Below are 26,660 nucleotides of genomic sequence, written 5' to 3' on the forward strand. Positions count from 1 at the left end.
TTATATATATAAGAAAACTATTTAACCATGTCACCTCATATATATGATCGATCATATGATCATATTGATAAAATGAGTAGGGTTAAAATGCACCATTGGTTTTGTGCTTCAACCATACCCCACGCCTCAATCTCTGTTTACAAAGTTCAAACAGTTGATCCGAACCGCTCAACATGATATACATATTAAAATGTGCTTAGAGACCAAATTTTATATATTTTGAAATTTTTTTACTATTTTTTTAGATAGGTACAAAATCACTATTTTTGGATGGTCCAGATGCAGTGATTTTGTACCTATCTAAAAAAATAGTACAAAAATTCCAAAAAATATAAAATTTGGTCTCTAAGCACATTTTAATATGTGTATCATGTTAAGTTGTTCGGATCGACTATTTGAACTTTGTAAACGGAAATAGAGGCGTGAGGTACGGTATAGTTGGGGCACAAAACCAATGGTGCATTTTAACCCTACTCTGATAAAATTTAATACCAATATTTATTTCATCAAATACTAAGAAATTTTCCAACACATCCTCACTACCTTGAAAATAATCTGGTAATCCCATAATGTATATCAAATTATTTTAGTTTAATTAATTGTAAGCTTATTTAATTTTGAATGGCCTAGCTAGCTATTCAAAGATGAATAATGTAATTAGGTTCAAATTATCACACTTGAAAGAAAGCGCTAGTCGTATACGACCTGGACTTTATTTTTCAATATAAGTACTGAATGATAAATGAAAATAGAGAAAAAAGAAAGTAAAAAAAAACACAAAAATTGATAATGAAGTTCCGACAATATATATCGAGTGATTAACCTACTCGGAAATATGTTATGTTTTTTTTTTTAATTTGTAACCATTAATTAAAAGTGCGCATTTGTATTTTCCAACTAACAAAAACTAAAATATAAAATTTAATTATCTGATCTTTGATGAAATAAAAAATTTGACCATCTTTCCAGTTCATAAAAAAAATCTGTTCACACTATCCGAGTCGGTAAAATTAAAGTCCAATCAAATTAGCACCATCTCTCTTAGTTCGATTCATATTAAAGTCCAATTAAATTAGCACCATCTCTCATAGTTCGTCTCAATTGCGTATAGAAATGTCTTGTGCTATTCGATAGTAAGGTGGTATGGATAGCATATATAAGACGTCCCGTGACATTGCCTGAAAAATCTATTGTATAGATTTCAAACGACAAATACAAAAACCGTTAAAACCGATCTAGTCCGTCATTCATGTATTTACATGTAAAATTTATAAATTTTGAAATTATTTAGTATAAAGTCAATGATGAAGTATATCGATCGGTTTCAATTCGTATTCAAGACGATAACACAAGACATCTTATGCTATTCATTGTACTTTAGCCAAACAGATAATAATAATAATAATAATAATAATAATAATAAAAAGAATAATAATAATAATAACAACAACAACAACAACAACAACAACAATAACATATTGTTGTTGTTGTTGTTGTTCCATTTCATAGAGAGAGTATCAGAAACTCATAATCAAACATACAGAAACAAATTATATAACCCTGGCCCAAAAAGTATACAAGATCAGGTGCATGTCCTTTCTGTTAAACGTTTTTATTTTATTTATAAAGCGGGTAAATTTTTGTGGAACAATTAATCTATAACAAGAAATTTGCTAAATTCCAAACCAACTAGTTGTGAAGAACTCAACTATCCAAATTTAGATTGTTGTCCTTAATTTCTCTAGAAGTGATGATATTCAATTCTTCTATCTAATTAATCAGGCAAGGAAAAGAAAGATACTGTCATGAATAATTATTAGTGATCAATTACTTTGCAATTTTGCATAGATGAATATAAATGTTACTCAACTACACCAAATATATGTAGTTCTGATAATTTGTTTCATAAATAATCACCGTAGTATGTACGCTTAATCAAAATTAGCCTCTCTATTTTGGTTAATATAATTTACAAAATGTTCTTAGCTCCATGCATGGTAAATTAGGCACAAAGACGTGGTTCAAACTTGAAAGAGTCTTCTCTTAACAATATATTTGTTACAAAATGTGATCCACATCTTCTTAAGAATATATTTCTAGTACTCAATCATGTACTCGAAATGTTATGTTCCTTAGTTTAGCTTGATGTAACACTTTTTTTTTTTTTTTTTTCTAAAAACAGTGATAAATTGGAGGGACAATTCGATTGTCGTGCATGGCAGTCCATTGCTCAAATTAATGTACAATGTAAATGATCTCTTAAGAGAAATTCTCTACAAAGTTAAACCTCATCACATGAAAAACAAAAATCCACCCGTAACAGATAGGAATTTACCGGTGAAGCTAAAGAACTTTTTGAGAAGCAAGAGATAATTATTTTAGATGATGTGTGGGACATTGATCTTTGGGAGGAGTTGAAGAAAACATTACCCGACATGTACAATGCAAGCCGCGTGATCATTACTACTAGATCGCTTAATGTTGCCAAAGTAGCAGATTGCAACACAAAACCGTATGTACGCCGTTACCTAAGTGATGCCAAGGGTCTAGCTCTCCTATTCAGAAATGTTTTTCAACAACATATACAACCTGAGAATTACCCTCATCTCTTTGATGTGGCCAAAAGATTAACAAAAAAAATGTGGTGGGCTCCCCTTGGAATTGGTTGTTTTAGGTGGTATCCTCACAAGGAGGGAGTGCAACTACACTACCTGGAACACGGTGGACGAGACCATAGACTGGAACGACAAAGATGGGAAACAGTGCTCGCAGGTCCTTGCCAGGAGTTATGAAGACTTGCCTCAAAATCTCAAAGATTGTTTTCTTCATTTTTTTCTGCATTTCCCCAAGATTATAAGATTTTGGTAAGCACGTTACAAGAACGTGGATGGCTGAAGGATTCGTACCGAAAGATGGAACTGGAACAATAGAGGACAGAACTGAGAAATGCATTGAAGGGCTAGTGCAAAGGTACATCTCTTCTCAGTTCTATTTTTTATGGTACTTATCAAGTATATAACAAGTCCTATTGTATTTTTGGCCCAGCCCAGTCTCATCACATTCACACCAAATTTCATAACTCTTTTAATGCATAAAGGTCAAGGATTCTACCTCATAGAAATAATTTGTTAGGAGTCTGAAAGAGAAGTCATATTCAAGTTATTATGCAAAATAGAAGTTTCTTTATATATGTATATCTGTGTTGAATCTATGTGTCACTTCGCGAGATAAGTGTGCTCAGTATGTACACTGTTTTGGTTCTCGCTAAAAGAAATTGAAATTAAGTTGAACAATTTTGAAATAAAACAATATTTTTTAGTAGCATTTTTTCGCGACTTATTTATATCATCATTAATTGTTGAAGAAATGGTGGAAACTCAGGTACAAATTTTTAGCTAGGCAACAAATTATTTGTTACAAAAAGATTTAAAAATAGATATTTTGTTGTTCGTTTCATATAACTAGATACAATTAACGTTGCATTATTAATTGGCATGAACATGGTTGAAGTTTGATGTTGACATATATATGCAGATATATGGAGCATATGTAAGGTGTATATATGCTAGAGTCAAGGACATGCATGGGTGACACTTAAGCTAGCTTCTCTTTGTCCAATATATTATATAAAAAATATTTTGTTACTAAGAATTTTTTGAAAAATGACAATAAAATATTAATTAATGTACGTATAGCTAGTTTAATTGTAATGAGGAAGAGATCTGCATACATACAAACCTAAATTAATTGGCTTACAATATTAATAATAAAACTAATAAGGACGACACTTAATTACATGTGCAACTAATTAACAACATATATAGAATCATAGATCCACATGGCAAAGTCTTTCATATATTTGTATTGGTTATCCAACCGTCCCGTCCTTTTCTCTCTTATTCCCAAAATAGAAATGACTTTATCTTGACTTGACTGTACTGTACACAATATTAATTAATTAATTAATTTCCAGAGATTACTTTCTCTTCACTTCACTAATTCACTTTATGCACAGCACGTACGTACGTTTCCAGAAAAATAAATTACAAGAGAGAGAAAAGGTTCTCCATCCATCCTTCCTTCTCTCCGATCGACTTCGATTTTTGACGAAATGAAGATCGATTATAAAAATATGGGAAGCAATTAATTAATTCTCCCTTCCAAACAAGATAGATCCATATTTAATTCTAGATGGGCATGGCATGCATGCATGTCATGTGCTGCTGGGCTGGTTCATATATGCATTAATTAAGTCTATGGATTCGATCTATAATAACCTCTCTTCTTTCTTGGTTCAAAATTAATTAAGATGCAAATTTTTAATGAGCCTATAGCTATTTTGCTTCTGTACGTGTTAATTTTGACATGGAGCATATCAACAAATTAAACACTATAAAGAAATTTTCATATGCAATACTATAAAGAAAATTTCACCGATGGAGATGCTCTTAATTAATAGACCAATATATATATAGCTGATTTCCGTATATTACAACAGGTTAGTTTTAATTAGTTAGTTTTAGCCGAGTTAAGATAAGATAAAATTTTGATTTTCACCGTACTAGCTGCGCTTTGAAGCATCCTTTCGAACCAAATTAAATATGGAGCATCCTCCTTAATTAATTTTTGTCAAATTTCCTCAATATCGCTTAAAAATATTTCAATCTTAAATTGGTAATTAAGTAGGCGCCGAATATCACGAACTGTGATTAAGGAGTTTTAAATTACATGAAAAGTCATATTTTGTGGTTATTCTTTTGAATCATAAAACATACAAGGAAATAAAAAATTTAATGTGAAAACCATACGACAAAAAGCAAAAGTCATTAATTACTCCTAGAAATTTTATTTTAACAATAGAATCTCAAACAACGTTATTAATTAGTTAGACACTTTATTGCTATATATTCTAATAATTAACTCACCACTTTAAATTAAAAAAATATCATTTAAATTAAGTATATATATATAGAGGAGGGTTCAAATGCCTCCATGTTTTTGTGCCTCCATCATGCCTCCATCTCTCTCCATCATTTTCAAAGTTCAAACAGTCGATCCGAACCGCTCAACCTAACCTCCATACTAAAATATGTTTGGAGACCAAATTTTATATTTTTAGGAATTTTTTTACTATTTTTTTTAGATAGGTACATAAATACTGTTTTTAGATGGTTCAGATTTACTGATTTTGTACCTATCTAAAAAAATAGTAAAAAAATTCCTAAAAATATAAAATTTGGTCTCCAAACATATTTTAGTATGGAGGTTAGGTTGAGCGGTTCGGATCGACTGTTTGAACTTTGAAAATGATAGAGAGAGATGGAGGCATAATGGAGGCACAAAAACATGGAGGCATTTGAACCCTCCTCATATATATATATATATATATATATATTAGTAACGTATTCTCAGTGGTCATATTAAAGTATTCATTTTCATTGACCGCTTTATTGACTTGATTGGCTATATATACATTTCATCATGAATTAAAGCAAAATGTTAATTTTCCCACAAAAAAATTTGTCCAAATAATTAGATAGAAGGCAATATTTCAGTTCATTAATTATCTACTGATTTCTAACAACATAAAGTATTGTACAAAAATAATTACTTCATTTATTACACTCAATGTAATTTAAAGAAAGACGATTAAAATATTTTATTTGTATCCAAAGTTAATATTGTATGTTCGTATTTGCAAATATTTATTCTCTATCCTCTGAAAAACATGGTAAAAAACAATTGTTTTTTTACTTTGAAATTGGATCATATTGTCAAACATATAAAACTTCCGTACACAATAAAATAGTGAGAAAATTTTGAAGGTACGAAAAATAGTTTGAATCACTATTATTAAAACTGAACCGGACCGAGCAGTCCGACCGGAATAAATCGGAACCGAACTTGTTTTTTGTTTGGCTCTTTATTAAGATCAGATGTGCAATGAAATCAGACGGTTTTACCTAAAAATCCAGATTCAGTGGACCACAAAACCACGTTTCAGTTGAGATGTGTTTATTGAAAGAACAAAAGACCAGATCACATGTGCTCTACTAGACTATAGGTGCGTGACTTTTTTCATCTATCATGAGAAAAGAAATGCATACTATTTTGTATTTTCTCATCTAATATTATTTTTTAGAAAACCCTAATATTTTAGATATTATAATGAAGTCAATCAAATATTGTATACACCACAATTATTCATATATAAATTACAATATTTTATATTATTTATCTTTTTACTAACATTTTCTTAATCCTAATTTGTATATAAAAGTCCATGACTCAATTATTTATTTTGTTATCCATATTCACAGCTTATTCGTTCCAAATCTATATCCGTTTAAGATAGATTTTATTTTAAACTTTGACATACGTTTATTATCTGTATTCGTATTTATATCACAACAAATACAAATTTAATATTAATATTCTGCTCAAATTCCCTATTTAATTTGTAGCTCTACCCAACCCAACCACATTCTCTTAAGAATTATATATTAATTCAACAAAGCTTCGAATTTCCAACTTAACTTTATTTACATAACTCCCAGCCATAATTTTGGATAATTGGATAAACACTGTTTGTAGTTATAATATCTAAAGATTACCTCCAAAAATGACGCTAAAAGTTGAAAAAAAAAAACAATAGAGGCAAAAGATAAGGTGGCACCCAATGTGCCTCAATCCTGATGTTTTTATCTTGTTGTTTCTGTGTGAAATTAAGAGTTTATGTTCATATGGGTGGATTTTTACTGACACAACAAAAACCTAATTACTTGCTATGCAGCCTGAATTGATGGAAATAATAGTCATGGATAATATAGAATCAGTAACTATGCACTATTCTATGATCTAGATAAAGGTATTGACAAATGACAAAACTATTTCAAATTTCACATCTGAGACAAAGACAACTATTAACAAAATAAACATTTACAGGATAGTAAAAGCAATTCTATATACTATACTATTACTATATATAGTAGACAATCACACCACATTTTTAGCACAAAAAGAAGGCAACATAATAGCAAAACTTCAGCATTTGACAGCCATCGTTAGAAGATATGACAATCTGAAAGCCAAATTTCAGTTTATAGCTATTTTTGAAACAAAACAAAAAAGGTGACTTCACTGTAGAACTTCATTTTGTAAAGAAGGCCTCAGCCAAGTGCTTCAGTTTATAGATACCTTGCAGATTAGACAACAATTCCTTATCTTTAGCCATCTATCAATGCACTGCACAAATAATAGATCACATTAATAGCTTTATATAACAAGGACAATTTGCCTCTTACTTCTACCTCAGGCTCAAGGACTAATTAAATAGCCCTACACTCCCATATTTTACTATTTTTTTCCTTTGGTGGGTGGTATCAATGAAATTGTATGTTATATTTTTTGTTTAGTCAAATAGCACTTATACTGATAAAAGGAAATTGTAAAAAAATATAAATGTAAGAAAGAAAAAGAATGTGCTAAATTTTTACCTCTATATGAAATTTGTGCATGCATCGCAAATACCGCACAAATGCTCCAACAGACGGGACCTACAGACATATTGCATATGCATCCTCCACTTTATAATCCTTAATATTGATGATGAATTGAATAAATCAAAGTTCTAATTAGATGAGGGAATTGTATGAAACAGCCCAATTTTGGCATGTAACCCAAAAATAAAATCATAACATCACGTATACCCTCCATAACAAGAAACATCATGCAAAACCAGTGTAAAAATTATATAAAATTTAAAAATGATTGTAAATAATTTTTGGCAATTTTGTGGGTTCATTTAAAAAAATTTAAGTAAAGTAAAAATATTGAAGATTTAATATACACTTGGACAGTAGATACTGGCATATTGTTGATCTCATTGTCAGTGGCCCCCACAATGTCATCTACTGCATAGTCATCATCATACACAACATGACAGTAAAAAATATGGTACTGTATATCTAGATGTAGTAGATAAGTATTGTTATGGGCATAAAAAATTTCAAAGGTTAATAATAATAAAAAAAATTCTCATATATCACAGGTATAGATCTTACCTGAAGAAGCCAGGATAAATGTAATCGGGCATATCCACATCATTGCGGTTCTCAAAGGTTGATTCCAATTATATTTTAGTAATTCTGATACCTGAACAACAAAATAAATAATGGATAAAGAATGAAGTTTAATTTTGTCAATAATACTATAATATACTATCATATTAAACTTAGAATTACTGTTGCGCGATCTGTCTAAGACCCTTTCTTTAGCTGAGATAGAAGCCATTGATCACAACACCAAAAAGAATAATTCATCAGACATAAGAATACATAAAAATAGGAATGGCCAAGAAGTGTACTTTGAATAAATATACATGAGAGCATGAGTTATTTATTCTATGTTTCATTAGGAAATGCTCACTATCTCGTGTTCCATTTCTGGGCCACTAAATCGCTTCTCATTCCTTCTAAGATTTGAATTTTGCATGGGAGACACTTGTAACGGGAAATGTTGGCCGTTCAAATAGACAGGCTCCCAACAATTTATCTGACAGGCATCAATACCAAATATTTTCTTAAAAAAGATGTGTTTCTGCAGGGACTACAATTCTCGACCCACATATTTTCCAAGATTTTCAATAAGCATTCATATGAAATATGGGCTATATATGCAAACATAAAAGTGCCAAAGCATGACCAGCTTTATATATGCCTGTTTTCTTATGCGATGCAATGTTGAACTTGTAGTTTGTAGTCAATGAAACCAAAAACAATAATAAAAAAAAGGACATAACAAGGGTATATTTGAAAAAAAAAAGAGGATAGAACTGTACAATATACCTGATCCAATTCATTGGCATGGCTTGTAAAGGACATGATGTTGGGGTCAATGTCATGTTCTTCCTCCTCTCCTTCAGTATCATGAAACTCTCCATTGATCTCTTCCTCGAGGCAACGCGCAAATATTTGATCAGACTCAACCTGAGAAATTTGGTCCATTAATTCCTCACCTTTCAGTTCAGATTCATCAGCACTCCAGTCTACTTCACTAAAAGAATCTCCATCTTGTTCCTCTTCACTGGAGCTATCGATTATGACTACTTCTGGGCTGCATTGTACCAATAAGAAAATATCTGACAAAATATGCGTCCAGCAGCAAAAATGAATATTATTCTACTACAAAAAAAAGAATCACCTATATATGCTTATCTAAAACATTGTAAATTAATAACTAAATACCTCACCCAGAAGATACATTTTTTGTATACATGCATGCATATATGTAGACATCTACTACTGGTATGTATGATGTTTAACGTACGTGTTGAGAGTTATGTGTGGTATTTTCACATTTTTCAGGGGTGTGCACGAAAACTTTTATTTACAGTAAAAGCCACAATGTACATTTTTCTGCAAATAAATGATAAAAAAATGAAGACCAGTTTCTTTTCCTTGAAACAAACTGTTTTGTAACAACGAACGAACCGCCAATCTGTTAAAACTCCTCTAACAGCTACTATATACACAGTTCTTACAATCAGTCCCTCAAATTTTCAAAACTTAACAAAATCTAGTCATGTACATTAACTAACCGACGCCAGTTTAGTAAAATGTAACACAGACAGAAATAACCAGGGAAAGATATATAGAAGCACTAGGCAAGACTAACCTCTTTGATCCTTGTTTAAGCTTAGTAACTCCATGTCTCCATCGTCCTCTGTCTTGCGGGTCCCACTGCTACAACTCCGATCATGCATGCAAGCTGGTCGGTACTGTTCCTCGGCATTGCCTTCTTTGCTCCGCAAATTAGAGAATCTTTTGTTGGATAACCAAAATGAAATATTTTAAACCAGTTAAAACTTAAAACAAATGTAGGGAAAAATAACTAAACGACATATGCAGTGACTTGACTTGGTGAAGAAGAGAGTCAGCTGGAGCCTCGAGAGAATTCGTATCCTCTGCATTAACTCAAAAGGATATCTTTTGAGTTAATGAATCTCAACCGTCAAATATGCTTTAAGATTCGTGCAAACTAGATCTCCACTAATATTGAAAGACCTCATGTTATAAGCAAGTACCGGATTGACTCCGTTTAAAATCAGACGGTTTAGATTCTTTAACCCAAAAGATTCCCTTTTGAGTTTATGCAGAGGATACGAATTCGCTCGGAGATCGATGCACTCAAAAACGTTGACGAGATCAATGATGTTAGCTGCACCGGGTGTATAGTATTGTATGTAGTATATTATAAAAGCTTCACTTGAGAGAGAATTGTACTCTGGTCCACCTGTAAGTAAAAAAAAAATGAATTAGTCTGGAAAGGTACGGCCTGCAGTTTGCACCTCTTTCTGTTTGTAATGATTCATGTCATCGGAGTTAACAGAAAATTTGTATTTAGATGATGACCGTCCGATCAAATCAGATTAACAACAATTCTAATCGGACGTTGCGGATATAAACCCAAATATTATGTTACGTAATCTCTGATATATTCGGGGATTCGAGTGCGTAATTTTTGCGTGACAGACGTGTACGGTGTCTATTCGGGCGATAGCTCAGGGGCAGTATTATTTGTGCTTTGAGATACGTGTAGATCGTATTTGAACAACTAAGATTTTCAAAGAAGTCACGCAAAGTTTGAGATATCTCAGAGAATGCGAATTCGGCTTCTTCGGTGTCGTCTCGTCTCGTCTAGCTCAATTGTACAAAATGGGCTTCAACGGGCCTCAATTGGAGGAGTTTTAATGTGTTTTTTCGTTCAAACTGACTGCAAAATGGGTGATAATTATTCCGAGGATCAACTTCATAATAATTATTTTTATGTTTTAACTTTAGTTTTTTTAAATAATATATCAAGTTCAAATTTGTTGGTGGGTAATGGTATATAGAGAGTTAATGATTAAATTTTAGGTATATTAAATATCATTTAATGGCACATCAGAACCGTCAATTCAAACAGTTGAATTTTCAAGTCATTTTATGTGCGGTGAAAAATACACAAAATCTCATCTATTTTATATACATGATATTTCAATATTTATAATATTGATTTCAAATTTAAAAACTTTTTTTTATATAATTCTCAAGATTGTTGGAATAAAATATTGTGAATTTTCACCGTGACAATAAAAGCCTAACAATTGAATATACCTAGCTACCATTTCTCTTTAGTAATTATTGGGAGCATCATATCATAGAGAGTTGCGCTAACTAGAAATCCGATAAATTGAAAAATTATTCTTGTACTCTATTATCAACATTTATTATTTACATCTAAATTATTTATACTTAGAATGTAAGCTGTTAAAATCTAAATCCACATTTATTTGTCTAGTATGTCAATTTTACGATACTTTTTAATGAATAAATATAATTTTTTTGAAATTAAGTAATTAATATAAAAACATTTTTCATCACATATAAACATTATATAAAAAAAAAAACACATTATACAAATAAAAAATATCATATAAAATGATATAATTGTCACTCAAATATGTTATTTCCATTCCTCTTAGGTCAGAACATTGGACCAGCTAATTTTCGCATGACTTACATGTTTGAATTTTGTTGCATGAATAGTATTCAGTTCAGCAATTGAGATTGTAGTGGTAAATTTAATAAAGGACCTATTAAGTTAGTCACTTAATCTTTAAAAATAAATAAATTACTGTATATCTCTTTTTATTATATAATTTTTCGAACTCTATCCTATAAAAGAAATTACATAGTAAAAATTAATTTTATCTGTGAATTGAATAATTGATATATTCCATACATCGATGAATAATATGAAAAATTGAAATAATAATCAGTCATACAACTAAAATTAACAATAATTAATAGTCGATAAAATATTATAATAATTGATGACTTAATTTGTCTTAGCTCAACCACCTTTTTTTGGGTTTCAATATGCATTTTTGGTGGAAACATTAAGTCAACCATAGTTGCTAAATATAAGAAAAAAAAATAACATGGTTACTTCATTTATTAATTTATATTTTACAAAAAACCTTAACTTTCAAGATTTTTTAATGAAGTTATAATCAAGATTCAACAAAAAAGATTGAAGCAAACTACCTATGCTACTGCCCATGCATTCCGAACAAAAGGGATTCGACAAATAAACTCTTTATAGAAAGGGGTTTGAGATTCAAAATCCCGAAAGGAATAGCTTTTACCAAAACAACAAAACTTTGGCCCAACGTTCGATTTTTAATTTCGTTCGTTATTTCTACTTAAACCTTTTACCAAAGTGACAAAGAGACAAAGAAGCAGCAAATAAAAGGAGAAAAGAAAGAACTTTATAAAGCGTGATGATAGCCGTGTGCTACCTTTTCAAATTTCGGTGACTAAACTGGATCAATTCTATCTTTTCGGTTATTTAGTTACCGGACTAATTTTCTGGATTCGGTGATTAAACATCCGGAAAAATAGCTATTGTCCGGTTATTTAGTTACCGGAAGGGGCATTTTTTGAAATCCCATGAAAAAGTGGGTAGATTGCGTAATTTAATATTATTTTTGGGTATTAATAAAAATTTCGGTTCCAAGTGATAATACCGTTGCGTTCACAAATTATATGTTCTCATATTATTTTCATTAATTAATATCTCATGATATTGCAAATTACTTTAACATTAAACAATAAAATGCATATTACTTTAACATTAAACAATAAAATAAACTTCATGCGCTAAACTAGAGAGACCAATATAAATAAAGTTCACATCCCCTCCCTCGGGACTCAGGTTACCTTACCTGACTGACTGATTAAGATTGGCATGAATAATACTAGTGTCCCCTCCCCTCTGTCATTCTGAACAGGCACCGGCTAATATTAGATCTGTCATCTCTACATATATAGTTCTATGGATTTTAGGAAAAACCATATTAATTAATTGCCTATCCTTTGAATATGTTTCATTCAGGCTAGCATTTTTTTTTCTTCCGTTCTTATTTCTATTAGACATCTATTGGATCTCTTTCTCTCTACATATATATATCTAGATATATAGCCAAGTATGCATGGTTCAATTAAAGAAAATGCCTGTGACAAATATCAGAGAAGAATCTCAATTTTTAGGTTTTGATCCTAGCCGTTCAATCAGATGGGGTACCTTTAATATTCGCATAAAGTAAATCGGACGGTCCAGATATAAACACAAAATTTTAGTTACTTTTTGAGAACTGGATTAAATGCGATGCTGATGCGATCCGGGATTCTGATTCGTTCTGAGAAGTTGAGGGAGATTTTTCATTTCATGTTTTCTGTGATAGATTCTGTCGTGAATCAATGAAGGTGGGACCAAGGAGTTAACTTCTAATGGGACCGACGGACAGAGACTTGTAACAATAACCTCCGAGTAGCTTTTACTCTTTCTCTCCATTTCTGGATGAAACGGAGGTGCTTGATGGTTCATTGGGAGGATTACATTTACAAGGGATAAATTTAACAACGACATATCTAAATTCACAAAAATTTATATTTAATAGGCAAACTGTTTTTTTCATATTTATTGTTAATGATAATGGAGAAGTTCATATTAAATAAATAAAAATTGGAACAACAACAATAATAATAAAGAAACGCTCACGGGTTGTATACAATCAAACAAATTGCAAATTTCACTTTTATGGTAGATGTACCTCCACTCTTATTCTCACAGTTCAATTTCCATTCTGGACCGGAGGTGCAAACGGATCGGATACGAAAACGGATTGGATAGTGGTATAATCATATATGTATTTGTTTTTATTTTTCGAATATGAATACGGAAATTAGACAGGTGCGTATTGATACAGATCAGATATCAAATATCCATAGATTTATACATAAATATTTTCATAATATATATTAAACTATATAATATATATCTACTATTCGGATACGAATAATTAAAATTCTATACATATCCATATCCGCATGGATATTCAGATATCAGATATCCATATCTGATTTTTGGATACGAATCCGAAATATCGATCCGTTTGCACCCCTAATTATGGTAGATGAGGCAAAATTTTCACTCTTAAATCATCTAACTGTCATAAACATATTTAATTTAAGTTGGAGATCATAAATAATTGGAAACGAAACACATAAATAAATAAATGGAACACATTTAATGCGTTGAACTTGAAGATCATAGATCTGAAGGAAGAAACATATATTTAATTCAAACTGAATCAAAGGCTTCATTAATTAGGCTCACAGCTGTACTATCATTAAATAAATTTCGGAAAAGAAGTCGTTATGGGCCGGGTCATTCGACCCATTTGTAGCTACGGGCTTAACATGAAGAAATTGCAAATTTCTACTTTAAACCCATTATATTCAAATATTGTAGATTGAATTTGTTTTAGCAAATAAAAAAATGATTCTTAGTGGAAGCAGATGATGTTTTTTTTCTTCTGAAAATAGATAAGTATCGGATAAAATTGTGATACATCCTATAATGTACCGAAAATTAGATCTGGTATAACTCATGTGACATTTTCACAGCAACAAGGTCACATGAGATTCGGTACACCTCCTAGACAGAATATAATTTTCGGTACATTTTTTTTTCTTTTCTTATTTTTTTAGGTATAATTATATATAAAGAAATTGTAAAAATAAGTAATTATATTATTTTCACTTCTATTTTTTATTAGTATAGTTCATAATTTGAATAATATTTGTATATATATGTGTATTAGTACTATTAATCAAATTGATTAATTTGTGAGGTATCAGTATCAAACATGGAATGGTTTGCTCTCTTGAGCGCATAGATTGCTCCGAGATTCATGCTTTGCATATCTAAATAGTTTCCATAAAATATCAAGAGTTAAACCGTAATCCCACAAATTTTGGGACTAATTGCCTTCTCTTCTGAGTTCTGACCCTATTTTGATGAAGAAAAATAAGAAATGAATATCAAATAGAACTATCGTTATCACAAAAATGGATGCCTTAGTTGATTATATATATTAAATAAATTATTTCTTTTTCTCCGGAACAAAGTATATTTCTTGTTAAATTAATTTCATAGTTAGTCTTGGGTTGTTATACTATTACATTCAACAATTAATTTTATGCATAATTTTGTAATTTTATAAATTAATTTGACAATAATAAATATTTTTTTCTTCATCTTATAGATAGTAATTCTAATTCATTAAAATTGAAGGGAATGGATTAATGCTACATTACAAGGATATATATATGATTAATTAGGAAAGTAAATCCAATAATCAAAACTTCTTTCCTCCTGCCTCTATTTCTTTGTCAAAAGATTTGTCCTTTTGTTCATAATTACTACCAAAAAGTTGTAATTTATGTAATTTTTTATAATTAAGAAAATATTAATTGTAGACCAACAAATATCCGTGTTAAATTATTAAATAAAGTAAAACTACTATCATCGTCGTTAAGTGAGACGGTAAAGAAGCAACAAATTAATATTATGCTACTTTACAGTTTGGTAATTTTTGTTTTCTAACTGACACTTGGAAAAAAAAAATTAAAATAAAATATTTACTTTGTCATTATATGAATTAGCAATGTATGTGTGCATATGTTGATTCTATTTAAAGATTAATATTATATTTTTGTGATTTTATTCATAGAAGCTTACAAAATTGTAATTGGTTTTGAAAAGACTCGCTCCTGCTTTCTAACTGATACATGTTTTAACAGTTTTTGGTTGTGATTGGTTGATTGATTACAACTTAATAGGGGTTTAAGTTAAGTGTTTTGTGTAAGGTCATTTTGGGAATTGCAGTGGAATTATGGTTGGAAATGTAATAATCACAAGTGTAATGTTAACAGATGTATTTGTCTTATCAGTTAGTCTTCTTTTAAGCAAGCGTGATTACTCTCTAAATGACATATTTATATATATAGTTGTTAATAGGTATATTGCACGACTGTGATTGGGAGTTGCATTGTTTAGGTGATATACTAGAGTCTAGATCGAGGAAAAAAAAGGGGGCAAAAGCAAATGATACAGTGCAATTTAACACAAAATTACTGTAGCAGTTAAGCCTAGAAGGTCCAAATCTGCTTTCTTCTCTCTTCATTTCATAATTTTGTTTTATTCCATAACGAACTAAGTAAAATTAAGTGAGGTTACAACTTCACCTCATTGATGTAAAAAGTCAGATTGAATAGGAAGCTCAGATTGGTCCATATTTGTGGGTTCCATACACAAAAATGCAAAGATAACAAATTAAACAGTCAAATTATTTTCATGCGAAGTATCTAGTATCTACAATTGAATTACACCTGTTTCTACTAGAATTAAGGTTTTTGAGAATACAGTGCTAGCTTGCTCTAAACACCAAGGTAATATATATATTTTTTTTCAAAGCAGCAAGTAATAGGTAGACTAATACAATAAATGCATATTCAAAACAACAAGATGCGGCAAATTTAGTATTGAAGAGATTTTCATATTAAACAATAAATTATCAATAAAACAAGCACTGGTAAGAAAAAACGGGATGACAGTAATTGGACCTGACAAGCCCAATCCAACACGAGCAAAAATATGGAAAAAAAAAATCACCTATTAAAGATGGTGAGTGTCCTATTACAGGTTAATGTTGGTTCGTGCAAATTAATCAAAAGATTGCTTACAACAACAACAGAGAATACATCGATAACTAAAAGAATTTGAGAGTGTAGATATATAATTAAATCTCTTTCTCTAAAATATTTCATGTAAAAATAACACAACTGTCAATGGCTTGCTTCTTCATTTTCTAATAACACTAATACATAATTAAAGAGGATACAAACAATTGAACTTTTGTTGCTAATAATCTTGTATTATTCAGAATCAAGATCAAGATGGTAAATTAAGAAACAAAGAATTAGATACAAACATAGAGCTGAAGGAAGTGCAACGACGAGGGATAAAACAAGAGCCAAAGTCATAATTTGGTTTGAGAAAGCCATTGATGATTCTTTTTTCTTTCTTTGTTTATCTTCGTTGAATTGATCCAACAATGATTGCTACAATTGCTAGATTAGGTGATTTGAGGTTCGTTTAAATAAAGCAGAGATGGTTTCACGCGGCATCACTCAGGATTTTATTCATTTTCTTTTTTGAACTTTGTTACGCGATCAATAATACCATAATTTTGTGCTTCTGTTGCGGACATAAAATAGCCATAGTCTCTTTTCAGATCTTTTTCTATAACATCCACAAGTTTACATGTGTTTTCTGCATAAATATCTGCATTGTGTTACGAAGTTCTAGCATATCTTCTTCTTCTATTATTAAGGAATCTATATATGATTCCAACCAATAGTTAAATTGATCTATTTTTTTTACTGTTACCATTTTAAATCATGCTACCCACCTTAGTGCATCTTCATTACAATTGTCAAATTTAAATGAAAAATTAATTCTGAGTTAATTGCAAAACCATTATAATATTCCTGAAATTGTATTAATTACAAAATAAAGGAGAAACTTTTTTCTTTCTCTGAAAACGTGCACAAGAAACTAGGAAAAAAAAATAGCATGTGATTAAGAGGTATTAGTTATAAAGTTGATATATATTATTGGAAGAAATATATATTGATAAGGACAACACTTACCAATTTCTTTCTACCCGCCAAGCGCTACCGGCCATTTGAACACAAGTGCCGAAAAAAAAAATGAAAGTCCAAAGCACATTCTATTTCGAAGAACTGCCTTTTCTCTCTTTGAAAAAAGAAACTAAAATACATAAATACATGAGTTTCAAATGCTAAATAGTGCCCAAAAAAAAATGAAAATCCAAAGCACCTTAATTCTATTTCGAAGAACTACCTTTTTTCTCTTTGAAAAAAGAAACTGAAATACATAAATAATACATGAGTTTCAAATGCTAAATATCACGATACCGGTAAAATTGTGTTTCAGAACCAAGCATATAAAGAAAGGAAAAAAAAAAAGGTTAGATAGAAATTAAGAGTAAGTGAAGAAGTCATCTCTATACTCTGATTTTCCAAGTGATGAGTGTCGTCGGTGAGAAAAAACGCTGAAGTAAACACATTAATTAATTAATTTCACCTGCACTCCATTGATCTCCTTCTATATATCCGCTTAATTACCTTCCGATTTTATCATCTTGAACAAGTAATTAATCGAGCACGGTCAGGTTAGTTGGTAGCTAGAGTATCCGTATCTTTTGAATTAACACGTACACCATTTGAGTTTAGCTCTAGACCGTCTGATTAGGATCTGGACCAATCTGGCCTACGTACGTTTGTAATGCACAATTAATTCTCCTTTAGACCTTTAAGATACGTTATAATATGAAATGAATAATATATATATATATATATATATATATATATATAGATCAAACTTTAACTCAAACAGTGCGTTAATACATATCATGATATGAATTCGGTAAGCCTCCCCCTTTTCCTTCCCTTCTCGTCACCCTTTTAGACCAATTTTTCGTGACAATTTGTGAGAATTTTGGTGGAATGAAATTTTACATTCAGCCTGAATTAAATGTGTTATGTGGTCATTCGAGAATAGAAATTAAAATTGACCCAAGAAAAAATATATGGAATCAAATTTGTACACAATATATGCATGGAAATAAAATATGAGGTTGGACTTAATTAATATTTTTTCTTCACGTGTCATCTCGTGCGCAATCCCACTTTTCATATTATCAAGGTTGTTTGTTTTTAGCATTTCGTTTGATTTCTTTATTTTATTTAATTATTAATTATTTTTACTATTTGTTCACCAAATAAAAAAAAGAATGGGAAAGAGGGTTTCTTGCAAAAACAAAAAAAAATATATATATATTCTCTCTCTGCAAAAAAGTATAGTACTATCAAGAAAACTCCTCCCCTTCTCTCAGCTCTCCTTTAATTTGAGATTGAATGTGAAATTGTCATGATGGTTGAAATGGTGTAATGTAAGACAGAGAGCTCAGTCCACACTTCAAACACCTTGCAGCTCACGGGTTATTGCCACACTTGATATGATATCAAATGAATTGCTTTTCAAAAAGGCTCTCCATACAGCTCCCTTACCGATTCTTCCTTCTATGCCATTGAATATTTATCTTCCATCTATACTTTTAGCCTTTTAGATAAATATATATATATATATATATATATATATATATATATATAGAGAGAGAGAGAGAGATATTGTTTGTATTCTCTCTATATATATATATATATAACTTTTGTTGCTAATAACCCTAATCCAACGGTTTTACTGTTTTGTTAAGCCACCGTTGGATCAGCAATTTTCAAAGTGGCTTAATAAATAGTAAAAAAATTCAGAAAAATGTAAAATTTGGTCTCCAAGCACATATTAATATGGAGAACAAGATGAACGGTTCAGATCGACTTTTCGAATTTTAAAATTTCAAATTTGGACCGTGTGTATTTCGGCCCATATGCTACCGAAAGCACATTAGCCTATCTCATATATATAGAGAGAGAGATAGGCTAATGTGCTTTCGGTAGCATATGGGTCGAAATACACACGGTTCAAATTTAAAATTTCAGAATTCAAAAAGTCGATCTGAACCGTTCATCTTGTTCTCCATATTAATATGTGCTTGGAGACCAAATTTTATATTTTTCTGAATTTTTTTACTATTTATTAAGCCACTTTGAAAATCGCTAATCCAACGGTTTTACTGTTTTGTTAAGCCACTTAGAGGCATATATTTGTATATGTATATAATATATACCGAGGATAGCAAATAGAATATATCTCATTGTTTTATTAAATGTGAAATGAACCTTGAATTCTTACTGGTAGAATCTAAGATTGTATCATAAGTTAGTATTGAAATTTTTTAGACTACTACAGTCTACAGGGGACCATAATCTATATACAACTATAATTTCATCTTCTGCGGTTTGAAATAATTGTTGATATAGCTGCAGCGAAAAGAATTACTGCTTTCTTCCAAAAAAGATATATATGTTTCTTTTCTCTTAGATTTAATTATAACAATTGATCGATTCTCTTCAGGGCCGGTCCTGAAGATTTTGTGGCCCGGGCGGAAGAAAATTTTGGACCCTTTATATATACTAGTGTTGTAAAAACGGTCTTAACGGCCGATTATATGCCTTTTTGATCGTTAGCGGCGGTCAAACTGTTATCGAAGGTCTATTAGTTAATTTTTTTCAATTAATCATTCTCGATTATTCTCAATTATTCCGTTTATTCTCGTTTGATTGTCCGTTTATTCTCATTTATTTTTGTTTATTCCAGTGATTATTTATTTTTACATTGTTCTTTTCTGTGACTGTGTGATAATAAGTTTCATAAATCATGAATTGCAGTTTTATTTGTGCTTGGATATACATCCATTTTTTTTACATATGTTTTTTTCTTCTTACTTATTTTGAATTAATTGATTAATTCCTCTATTATTATATACCATGTATTTTTCTTACTTACTAATGTAATTTTTTCAATTAGTACATAATCTTTATATATCAAATTAAGTTGTTATTACAAACTAAATTTAGTGATTCTTATATTGGAATGTTTCATGTCTTTCAAATAATATATTATTTGTATTTGAAAATGCTTAATTCTCGAATTTATTTTTTCATTAAATAAATGTGGTGCTTACACATATAAAGTGCGTGTGTATTGTTAAGCACAGTGTTTTAAAAATGGGTCTATTCGGCCGAATATTCGTATTCGGTTGGAATCCGAATAGAAAATGAGTATTCGGTCCAATATACGGTTTTGAATAATATTTGGCCGCATATTCGGTCGAATTGAGATCAATATATGAATATTTCAGTATTTCATTTAGTATGAGATAAGGATCGATATTTTAACATTTCATCATCAATTTAATATACAGTCAATCATAAATACTTTCTTTGTATACAAATTAATATGAATTTTCATTTTAAAATCTGCATGTATATATCCGAATAAAAACCGTATATGCGGCCGCATATATACCCTATATGCGGTATGCGGTGGTTTCCAAATACTGAATTAGAACTGACTTTTAAAACACTGGTTAAGCGTAGTGTCGTGTTATAATAATAAAACTAAGTTAAATTAAGTTTATTTGATAAGTTTGATGAGTTAAATAATTTTTATTAATAAATTATGAATATATACATATAATTTTAATAAAAATACAAAATTGTCTGCATAATTCTGATTAATCGGCCGCATATCGATTAATCACTTGACGGTACTCCGTCCGTTCGACAAACGCATACCGTTATTTACAATATTGATATATACAATTTTTTTTATTGATATGCCAATAGATCATACCTATTTATAGAAAAGTTTGGGCTCTAATATTTTATTTATTTTTAATATATACATATTATTTTTTTTTAATATATGCAAATTTTTTTTTTTTGAGGCCCCTTGAATTTTGGGGCCCGGAGCGGTCGCCCTGGCTGCCCAGCACCAGGGCCGGCACTGATTCTCTTTTACATGCTATTTTTTATAATATGGTTATCAACTCGATCATGAGAGAGAGAGAGAGAGACAATTTTTGATGGAGATTTTTTTTTTTTTGTAGGATCAAAATATTATGTGTAGCATTTTTGTTGTAAATTTTGACAAGTGAATTAAGGTGTTGAGTGCTATTATATCCCAATTAATGAATGTAGCAACTTCATATATAATTCATACGTAATTAATTTCCTCAAAATGTATTGAACATATTAATTAATTAGTTTTGATTCAAGAAAAGAACTTTGAATAAATTAATTGTGAGTGTCCATTGGTTTTGTTTAATTCTTGAACATTAATCAGAGTATTAATTAGACAGTAGCAAATCAGATTCCTTTTGCATACATGTATAAAGTAAGTCAATAGTGTTGTTTTTATATTCACAAGAGGTATGGAGAGCAGAGCTCCCTTTCCTTACATTAAATATTAGGGATCAACTAACTATCCCTCAGTCAATTTCTCTCATTCATTCCCCAGTCAATAACTACTGACGCGTGCAAATATGGATACCTATGTGCACAAGTGTTAATATATAATATATCAAGTATTCATACCTAAGATACCAATAATTTCGAAAAAAAAACTGGACACATCACACACACATCTTTTACATGTTTTTAGAGTTGGATTTTTTTTTCTCCGTTCAATTTCATCAATATTTATGACGGTCTGTGAGAAAATTTGTAAATCTAAAACCATGGACGTCTTCTACGTAATTTTTTTTTTCAAATGAGATCCATGATGACATACTTTCGGGTTGTCCATCTTGCAAGTATTCATACCTCGTCATACAAATATTCATACGTTGCTGTGTAAGTATTCATATCTTGTTGAGCAAGTATTCATAATGCATTACCTGTGGTGACCGCTAATTAAATGGGAGATCACTAACTACTTAGGTAACCACCTAATATTTGATAGATTTTACAACTGTCATGTGTAAATATGGATGCATATGCGCGCAGGTGTTAATATATAATATATCAAGTATGAATACTTGCGCGGCAGACAACTCAAAAGTATTTCATTATGGATCTCATTTGAAAGATAAAATTACGTAGAAAATGTCTGTGACTTTAGATTCGCAAAAAAATTCACAGATTGTCAGAAATATAGGCGGCATTGAAGTAAGAAAAAAAAACCATAAAATGTGTAAAAAATGAGTATGTGATAAAAAAGATTGTTTAAAGAAATACTTGATATTTTACATATGAATACTTACTATATTAGATGTTAATACTTGCGTATATAAGTATACATATTTATGCGCATCAGTTGTAAAGTTTTTCAAATATAAGTGGTCCCCCAGTTAATTAGCGGTCCCCCACATTATTAATGACTGATACACATTTTCTTTTGTCTTTTTGTGCTGGAAGTTGTGGTCCCCTCATATAATTAATAATTGAGGGATGAATGGGGGAAATAAACTGGGGGAAGGAAATATTTATTCTAAATATTAACCTTTGCTTATTTTTGTAAATTCTAATTTTGTTCAACAAAAGGAATAAAAATATGAAGTAGAAAGTTCTGGTAATTAAAGAAGATGTACATGAGACAAGTCAGACAAGTATCCTCAGTTTGGAAGTGGTCCAAAGAAAACACATCTCTAGAAGCTTAATTAACTTTGATATCAACTAATAATTAGCTATATATGTACACTCATAAAATTTGCATATTTTTTATTTATTTTTGTGTCTAGACATTTTGCACTAATCAAACAAGATTATCTCAACCAAGAATTAAACACAAATTAATTACATATATATATATATATATATATATGAGTTAGGCTGGGTGCTATGGATAGCATAGTGGCCTCTATGCTACAGCTCAATATTCAAGTTTTCAAAATCCAAACGGTCGATCCGAACCGTTCATCTTATTCTCCATATTAATATCTGCTTGGAGACCAAATTTTATAATTTTCTGAATTTTTTTACTATTTATTAAGCCACTTTGAAAATCGCTAATCCAACGGTTTTACTGTTTTGTGCAGCCACCGTTGGATCAACAATTTTGTAAAATACTTAATAAATAGTAAAAAAATTCAGAAAAATGTAAAATTTGGTCCCCAAGCAGATATTAATATGGAGAATAAGATGAACGGTTCGGATCGACTGTTTGGATTTTGAAAACTCGAATATTGAGCCGTAGCATAGAGGCCACTATGCTATCCATAGCACCCCAGCCTAACTATATATATATATATATATATATATATATATATATATAGGCTATGGCTAATTTGCTGCCGGCATCATTTCTGCCGGTGGTGCTGCCATCCATTTTTTTGTTTTGTGATGTCCAAACAACAAATCCAAACCGTTAGATGTTTAATCTTATTATAATCTACTTGGAGACCAAATTTTATATTTTTTGGAATTTTTTTACTATATATTAAACTAGTTTGAAAACCGCTGATTTCAATACTGCAGAAATTTACTGAAATCAGCGGTTTCCAAACCAGCTTAATATATAGTAAAAAAATTCCAAAAAATGTAAAATTTGGTCTCCAAGTAGATTATAATATAGATTAAATATCTAACGGTTTGGATTTGTTGTTTGGACATCACACGACTAAATATAGCCCCGGCAGCACCTCTGCTGAAATGCTGCCAGCAGCAATTTAGACAGACCCTATATATATATATATATATATAGAGGAGGGTTCAAATGCACCCAAATTTTTGTGCACCCAAATGCACCCTAATTTTTAAATCATTCTTCTCCGTTTTCAAAGTCCGAATAGTCAATCCGAATCGTTAAATGTGATCTATATATTAAGATGTGTTTGGAGACCAAATTTTACATTTTTTGGAATTTTTTTACTATTTATTAAACCACTTTGAAAATCGCTGATTTTACACTTTCTGGACCATTGGATCAGCGATTTTCAAAGTGGCTTAATAAATAGTAAAAAAATTCAAAAAAATGTAAAATTTGGTCTCCAAGCACATCTTAATATATATATCGCATCTAACGCTTCGGATTAACTATTTGGACTTTAAAAATTGACAAAAATGATAGGGTGCATTTGAACCCTCCTCATATATATATATAGGAATATGCTAGCAAGCAACGCGTATCATAGAGACCCTCCGTGCAACGGCTCAATATTTAACTTTTCAAAATTCTAACGGTCGATCCGAACCGTTCATCTTGTTCTCCATATTAATATGTGTTTGGAGACCAAATTTTACATTTTTTGGAATTTACTATTTTTTTAGATTTATTGAAAATCGTTGTTTTCAGCAAATCTGGACCATAAAAAACTTATCTTACAAGCAAAACCGCAAGGAAACCATGGTTGTTGCATGCGTGCAGTTCAATGAAAGTAGCCCACTTCAAGAAAAACTCCATCTACATAAACAAAAGTACAACTAAATTATCGGTACTAACCAAGATTGAATGTTGTAAGACCGGACCACCACAAAAAAGACTATAACATAGACCTATCAGCTCAAACAAGTAACGGCCAAGTCAGCTTTGGCTGACTTCTACCGGTTATGTACACGAAACAGCCACAAGGAGAAGAAATAAGTCGTGCAACAAAAAAATAAAGGATGTATTGTGAAGAAAACTTATCTTACAAGTGGAACCTCAAGGAAGTCATGGTTGTTGCATGTGTGTCGTTCCATGAAAGCAGCCCACTTCAAGAAAAACTCCATCTACATAAACAAAAGTACAACTCAATTATCGGTACTAACCGATAGTGAAGGTTGTGAGATCTAACCACCTAAAAAAAACTATAACATAGACCTATCAGCTCAAACAAGTAACGGCCAAGTCAGCTTCGGCTGACTTCCACCGGTTATGTACACGAAACAGTCACAAGGAGAAGAAATAAGCATTACAACAACAAAAGAAAGGATATATTGCAAAGGAAACTTATCTTACAAGCGAAACCGCAAGGAAGTCATGGTTGTTGCATGCGTGCCGTTCCAAGAAAGCAGCCTACTTCAAGAAAAGCTCAATCCACACAAACAAAAGTACAACTCAATTATCGGTACTAACCAAGACTGAAAGTTATGAGATCTGACCACCTAAAAAAAACTATAACATAGTCCTATCAGCTCAAACAAGTAACGAACAAGTCAGCTTTGGCTGACTTCTACCGGTTATATACACGAAACAGCCACAAGGGAAAGAAATAAGCCGCACAACAAAAAAAGGATATATTGTGAATGAAACTTGTCTTACAAGCAAAACCGCAAGGAAGTCATGGTTGTTGAATGCGTGCCGTTCTAAGAATGCAGCCCACTTCAAGAAAAGTTGCATCTACATAAATAAAAGTATAACTCAATTATTGGTACTAACCAAGAGCGAAGGTTGTAAGATCTGACCACCTAAAAAAACTGTAACATAACCATATCAACTCAAACAAGTAACGGCCAAGTCAGTTTTGGCTGACTTCTACCGGTTATGTACACGAAACAGCCACAAGGAGAAGAAATAAGCCGTGCAACAAAAAAAGAAAGGATGTATTGTGAAGGAAACTTATCTTACAAGTGAAACCTCAAGGAAGTCATGGTTGTTGCATGTGTGCCGTTCCAAGAAAGCAGCCCACTTCAAGAAAAGCTCCATCTACATAAACAAAAGTACAACTCAATTATCGGTACTAACCGAGAGTGAAGGTTGTGAGATCTGACCACCTAAAAAACACTATAACATAGACCTATCAGCTCAAACAAGTAACGGCCAAGTCAGCTTCGGCTGACTTCCACCGGTTATGTACACGAAACAGTCACAAGGAGAAGAAATAAGCATTACAACAACAAAGGAAAGGATATATTGCGAAGGAAACTTATCTTACAAGCGAAACCGCAAGGAAGTCGTGGTTGTTGCATGCGTGCCGTTCCAAGAAAGCAGCCCACTTCAAGAAAAGTTGCATCTACATAAATAAAAGTATAACACAATTATTGGTACTAACCAAGAGCGAAGGTTGTAAGATCTGACCACCTAAAAAAACTGTAACATAACCATATCAACTCAAACAAGTAACAAACAAGTCAGCTTTGGCTGACTTCTACCGGTTATATACACGAAACAGCCACAAGGGGAAGAAATAAGCCGCACAACAACAAAAGGATATATTGTGAATGAAACTTGTCTTACAAGCGAAACCGCAAGGAAGTCATGGTTGCTGAATGCGTGCCGTTCTAAGAAAGCAGCCCACTTCAAGA

The 26,660-nt window shown here is 31.1% G+C and overlaps 1 protein-coding gene and 1 long non-coding RNA gene across 4 annotated transcripts in view; both read right to left on the minus strand.

Annotated features, from left to right (window-relative positions):
* Nucleotides 1-6,959: 6,959 nt before the first annotated feature.
* LOC144549932 (uncharacterized) lies at nucleotides 6,960-7,939 on the minus strand. 3 transcript variants are annotated; one of them, XR_013509951.1, is made up of 3 exons: nucleotides 7,915-7,939; nucleotides 7,497-7,710; nucleotides 6,960-7,245 (listed from the first exon to the last, which is right to left on the minus strand). It is a non-coding gene; the product is annotated as an uncharacterized LOC144549932 (long non-coding RNA). The 3 variants fall into 3 exon arrangements; XR_013509952.1 differs by lacking the exon at nucleotides 7,915-7,939 and adding an exon at nucleotides 7,852-7,871; XR_013509950.1 differs by having other exon boundaries at nucleotides 6,961-7,245; nucleotides 7,497-7,595; nucleotides 7,852-7,939.
* Nucleotides 7,940-8,367: 428 nt separating this feature from the next.
* LOC144549920 (uncharacterized) overlaps nucleotides 8,368-26,660 on the minus strand; it is a 30,753-nt gene continuing 12,460 nt past the window's right edge. The window contains exons 4-6 of the mRNA XM_078298483.1: nucleotides 9,676-9,740; nucleotides 8,847-9,114; nucleotides 8,368-8,553 (exon numbers count right to left, since the gene is read on the minus strand). Of these exons, the coding sequence (XP_078154609.1) occupies nucleotides 8,413-8,553; nucleotides 8,847-9,114; nucleotides 9,676-9,740 (474 nt within the window). The 3' untranslated portion in view covers nucleotides 8,368-8,412. The remainder of the gene's footprint in view (nucleotides 8,554-8,846; nucleotides 9,115-9,675; nucleotides 9,741-26,660) is intronic.

This window comes from Carex rostrata, unplaced genomic scaffold, assembly GCF_964058835.1.
Source record: "Carex rostrata unplaced genomic scaffold, lpCarRost1.2 SCAFFOLD_42, whole genome shotgun sequence".
In the NCBI taxonomy this organism is placed as follows: Eukaryota; Viridiplantae; Streptophyta; class Magnoliopsida; order Poales; family Cyperaceae; genus Carex; species Carex rostrata.